Source organism: Chiloscyllium plagiosum, chromosome 27, assembly GCF_004010195.1.
Source record: "Chiloscyllium plagiosum isolate BGI_BamShark_2017 chromosome 27, ASM401019v2, whole genome shotgun sequence".
Taxonomy (NCBI): domain Eukaryota; kingdom Metazoa; phylum Chordata; class Chondrichthyes; order Orectolobiformes; family Hemiscylliidae; genus Chiloscyllium; species Chiloscyllium plagiosum.
In genome coordinates this window covers 16,563,610-16,569,629 of record NC_057736.1, presented here as the reverse complement: position 1 = coordinate 16,569,629, position 6,020 = coordinate 16,563,610, and the positions used below count along the sequence as shown (strand labels likewise).

The 6,020-nt window shown below is 43.1% G+C and overlaps 1 protein-coding gene across 1 annotated transcript in view; it reads right to left on the bottom strand.

The window, feature by feature from the left end:
* Nucleotides 1-3,449: 3,449 nt before the first annotated feature.
* Nucleotides 3,450-6,020, bottom strand: part of LOC122563381 (transcription factor Sox-7-like) — an 8,044-nt gene continuing 5,473 nt past the window's right edge. The window contains exon 2 of the mRNA XM_043717122.1: nt 3,450-4,261. Coding sequence (XP_043573057.1) covers nt 3,450-4,261 — 812 coding nt within the window. The remainder of the gene's footprint in view (nt 4,262-6,020) is intronic.

The window sequence follows — 6,020 nt, the reverse complement described above, 5'->3', positions numbered from 1 at the left end:
TTAGTCTTCAATTCTTCAGATGGGCTCCAGAGTTTTTGTTCCAAGAATCACTCACAAATTGGAAGTTGAACATTGGGTGCATCAATTCTTCCAGCTTTCTGATTAATGTTCCAGTTGGCTTAGGCTCAGTGTAGCCTTGAACTATTTACAATATATATCTTTTTTGCATCCAGTTCTATCACTTCAGCACAGCCAAAACAATCGCTGTCACGTGCTTTCAAATCTATCCTTGATTTAAATGGCCTGGTAAATTGTATGATTGGAAGCAGGAGGGTAAACTTCCATGTGGAACCAGTATTTTATTTTGTTGAGGCTTTAATTCATTTCAATTAAACTTTAGGCCAATAATAAACCAATGTGTTTTACACAAGTGATGATGTGTGTGAGAGTATCACTCAGTGAAATTTCAAGGTCAAAGAGAACCAGATCTGGTGCATTTTGCTGGGAGTGGGAGACACATAAATTAGGGTGTGTGCCCAGCTCACCACCTTCCCACACACCCCTGAGCTTACCCCACTGCAGGGTAAGCACTGGGCAAACACTGAGATTACCAGCCGAGCCACCATGTTTAAGTAAATAATTCAGGGTCAATAGAGTTTGTAACAAAGGCACTTGGCCCTGATAATTGGCTGCCCACACTATAAAATATTTCACTACACAAAAAAAAAATAAAACCTGGAGAAAAAAAAAAGCACTGCTGCATGTAGGCGGTAGTGTGGGGGGATTGGGCAGTCTATTCTTTAAAATGTTTTTCAAGGTCAAAGATTGTTTGGGGGGTTTGTAATCTTCGGAGGGGGCGCACCCCAACACATGACAGGAAAACCTGACCTCAAGATGAAGATAGCGCATTGCAGTATCCATTTGAAACAAGAATGATGTTTACTTCTGGCAAGAACCAGTATGTGGAGTATTTTAACATGGGAGGTTATTGCACTATAGCATCAGATGGCACTGGCTGACCAGGTAACTCTCCCACTCTTACTGCCTGCCATAAGTTTACAGGAATGATCCTGGAAATGAAGGGTTTGACATATGTGGAGCAGTCGAGGATTCTGGGTTTGTACATGATGGAGTTTTGAAGGATGAGGGGGGATGTGATTGAAAGTTACAGAATGCTGAGAGGCCTATAGAGTGGATGTGGAGAAGATATTTCCACTAGGAGGAGAGACTAGGATACATGGACACAGCCTCAGAATGAAAGCATGACACTTTAGAACTGAGATGAGGGGGACTTCCTTCAACCAGAGGATGGTTGTGGAACTCATTGCCATAGAGAGCTGTGGAGGCCAAGTCATTGAGTGTATTTAAGACAGAGACAGATAAGTTCTTGATTAGTAAGAGGTCAAGGTTACGGGAAGAAGCTAGGCGAATGGGGTTGAGGAACATATTAGTCATGATTCGATGGCAGAGCAGACTCAATTGGCTGAATAGCCTAATTCTGCTCCTTTATCTTATGGTATTATTTGAGCCCAAAGCTTCAGGCTCAGAGGTAGAGATGGTACAACCAACCACATGACTCTTCCCAGAGATAGTACCCCATTCAGTATGATAATACTTCTCTTCCTTTTTACTTGCCTGCTGTCTAAACCAACCACCCCATGTTTCCAGTCCCCTGACTCCCATCCTGAAGTGGACAAACCCTCCCTGTAGATTACCACCATATTGCCTTGTTGTGGGATACATTGGGACCAGCAGGACTCACTCAGGAGCTCTTGGTGCTGCAGGAACTGCTGAGGCTGTATTCCAATCTGTTTGGCTGTCTGCTCCAGACTGTTGGACTTCTTCCTACTGTGGGGCACCAATTTGCGCCAGGTCAATCTTCTCAGTCATTTGGTTGCCTATTAACTTTCCTGCTGAAAGGGTGAGTGGATATGTGGTGGGGGAAAAGGGAAGGGGCAAACAGTCTGCTTTCCCTGAGAGATTTTGGCCCTATGATCTGGGACAGAGTAGGAACTTGTGACCTGGGAAAAGGCTATTTAGCCTTACTGTGTGAAAGTCATACCTCCCCTTCTACACTAAATCGATTTGGCTCCACTTAACTTTTTTCCATTCAAACCTAAGCCTATCCTGTTTTTGCCATTCTTCAGCTGCTCCACATTTGACACACCTTACAATCTCCAGAAACCATGAAGATCTGAAGAAATGTAAAGGCAGGGTCCTATTGAGCCTCTTATTGGTTTGATTTCCTGATTGCACAACTAAATTCTCAAGCTCTCACATCCTCTTGCCCTTTGGAAAATGACCTAGGTTGCAAATAGAGGTGGCAAACTGACCATCAATGTGACTTTTTTGTCACTCTCCTCCATTATGACTCACCCCCAGCTGCAGCAGTTCAGCCCTGGAGTCCATAAGAGGAAAATCAGTGCTCACTTGCTTTCACCAATCAATGAGTCACAGCAATGACTCACTGCGCCCTGCTCTCCACCCCAGCGTACCTTTTGTTGATAAAACTGACTCCAGATTTTGTGCAGCTTGTCAAGAAAAACTAAACTTTTCATTATAATTTACCAACCACTTGGGGTGTTATCTGACTTATCTTTACCCATTTCCTATTTATTGAAATAGCAGATCCCTCTAATACTTCCCAACGGATCCCAGCACCATCCTTCTCCCCCTTCACCCTCTCAGTTTCCAATGTTTAGAGGTCAGGTTGGAAAATTACCGCAGTAACTAAAGCAAGGATTATGGCCCGAGCTGTTAAATATACCAGAGAATTGGCCTCTACAGTGAATCCTCTACTTTTGTACAAAACATTATTCTCCAATTTTTTTTCACATTTTATTCTGCTTCATATTGGAATTCCCTGCACTCCCAAGACATACTTGTCAGCTCCTCCCAGATTCACTCTGCGTGCGGAAACTCTGCCAAATTTGATCTTTATGACCCAAGAAGCTTAAAACTAAATTTTTAAAATATAAATTTGAAACTAGTACTTCAAATATATTTGTTGATTGATTATCAAAATCAACATATTACTATGACATACATGAAAAAATTAAAAATCACACAACACCAGGTTATAGTCCAACAAATCATGAAAAAATTAGATCTATTCTTTCTGCAATAAAGGACTTACAATCCTCTCATTTCCATTCACTCTATTCATTGGCTGAGAAAGAATGAAAGGTAAAGAAAGTCTGATAGAAAGACGTGATTCTATACAGCGACTTTTTGACATCCCAAAGTATTTTAGAACTAATGTAATGCTGTACCTCTAAAGTCACTGCTGTAATGTAGGAAATGCTAGCATACACATGGCAAGCTCCCGCATTAGCAATGTAATAATGGTCAGATAATCTGTTTTGAGTGGTATAGATTAAGTCTCAAATATTGGACCAGGATATCAGAGATACATAAGCCATCAGTTTCATGACTCTTCTGAAAGGTAGCACCTCGACTGTGCAGCCCTCTATCACTTGCTGTACTGGGAGTGCCATTATGAAAGAGTGTCAAATGAATCTGGAAATGGTATTATAACAGGCTGTGTTCATGTCAGCCAACACAGACACAAGATCAGTTTCACTGGTGTCATTGCTCCCAAAGACCTTCTCGTTCAATAGATGGCCAAGTGGATCGGACCAGGAGTCATTGTTGAGGTACTGGTCAAACTCATTGCGATCCACATCAGCCAGTAGTTCAGCATAGCACAAACTATCAAGGGCTTCTGAGCTGTTCACTGTCTGCGGAGCTTGACATAGCTGACTACAGCACTGGGCTAAACTTCCGACCAATGGAGAAGTTCCTACTCCCGTGTTGTGAGAACACAGTGCTGTATCATGGGGAGGGAGCAGTGGGCTTGGCTGGTGGAATTGGCTGCCATTTGCACTCCATTTAGTTTCGGGATGACTATAAACTGGATGAGACCTCGACCATTCCATCCCTGTCGATACATTCCCTGTTTCTGATGTGCGAAGTAGGTGAGTAAGTTGCTCTCTGGAGACTGGAGACTGTTTCCCAAAAGGGAAGGTTTCCGGCATGCTGGAGGGTGAATTTATCTTTGGGGGGAGGTTTGGGCTGCTGATATGATCCATTGTTTGGGTGCTGGTGGGCAGTTCCTTGTCTTGAAGGCCTGCAGATTCCAGCTGGTCAGTGCCATCCCTGGGAGCAGAAATGCCATTCCTGTAGGGACCACGGGTTTGGCTTTTTCGTCGTGGCCTGTATTTGTAGTTGGGATACTCCAACATGTGTTCAACCCGCAACCTCTCCGCTTCCAGGATGTATGGCCGCTTCTGCACCACAGTAAGCGATTTCCAACACCGCCCTGGTAAAGGAAAGAAGGAGGATCATTGAGACTGGTTGGAGATGGGGTAAAAAAATTAGAAAGAAATAATTCTGATTATACAGCATTTAAGCATATAGAATCATAGAACTTTAGAATAATATAGCACAAAACATGGCTATTCTTGACAAGCAATGTCAAATTCAACAATATGTACTGATTCTTTTGAAGTGTTATTCAATTTGTCCCACTCCTCTGCTTTTTCTGTATATCCCTCATTTTATTCTGTTTCAAGTATTTAGCCAATTCCTCATTGGAGGATATAATTGGATCTCGTTCCACTACTACCCAACAGCCTATTCTAAATCTCATGCTCTTGACTACATTTTGTCAATATTTTTTAAGTGTAGTGTTTCCATACTGTACATCTCTATGACTCTATGACTCTATAATTACAGCAAACATGCTGGCTGTAGAGCACTTTGGGGCATTGTGAACTCATGAAAGGTGTTCAATAAATGATGGCCTCTTACTGGATAAATTCAGCAGGATTCATTAGCTCTATGAGCCAATCGTTAAGATCACATAATCTCTATCAGATCTCAATTAGTACCTGAATGTCTTTAATTGGAGACATATCCTGCTCAAATTTCAATTAGGGTATCCTATTAGCGCATTGCCCTTTGTTTTCGAATACCTAGCTCACCTTCATGTGAAATCTTCATCCACGTCTTTGTTAACTTTAGACAAGACTATTTCAATTCTCTCCTGACCAGCCTTACACTGTGCTGACCTATATGAACAAGGAACAAGTGTTGACCAGCATGTCCAACCACTTCTGCAGCACAGTAAGCAATTTATTAACATCATCCTGGAAAATGATCCCTGAACCTGAATAAACCTGAACTCATCAAAAATTAATTTACTTGTATCCTAACTTTCACCCATCACCCTGTGCTCACTCACCTCCACTGTTTTCTTGGTGTTAAAGTTCTCATCCTTGGGTTCAAATCCTTCCTTGGATTCACCTCTCCCTAACTATGCCACATCCTCCCAAGTCTCCATATTCCCTGCACTTCTTCAATTCAACTTTTTTGTGTATTCCTGATTTTATGTGCTCCATGATTGGTTGTTGTGCCTTCAGCTCTGGCCCTGAGCTCTGGAATTCCCTTCTTCAACTGCTCTATCTTTCTCTTCTCTTTAAAACTTCTCTTTGGCAAAGCTTTTCTTTTGATAGCTCTTTTTGCTGAGATTTATTACAGACCTGAACTGCTGAAAATCCACAGGGAGCATCTGCAGAAAGGGTAGTAGCCATACTAGATGTCAACAACCTGAATTGTTAATTCTACAAACGTCACCATATATTTGACTCATTGAAGTACACTTGACCATTACTTAGTAAAGTTGAAAAATGTGGTGCTAGAAAAACACAGCAGGCAAGGCAGCGTCCGATGAGTAGGAGAATCGACATTTCGGGCCTAAGCCCTTCTTCAGGAATGAGGCTGGTGTGCCAGGCGGGCTGAGATAAAAGGTAGGGGGGAGGGAATTTGGGAGAGGGGTGCTGGGAGTACGATTGGTGGAAGGAGGTGAGGGTGAGGGTGATAGGCCGGAGATGGGGTGGGGGTGGAGAGGTCGGGAAGAAGATTACAGGTCAAGAGGGCGGTGCTGAATCGGGGGGTTGGCACTGAGATAAGGTTGAGGGTTCCTAGGCGGAAGATGAGGCGCTCTTCCTCCAGGTGTCGTGTGGTCAGGGTCTGGCGATGGAGGAGGCCAAGGACCAGCATGTCCTTGGCGGAGTGGG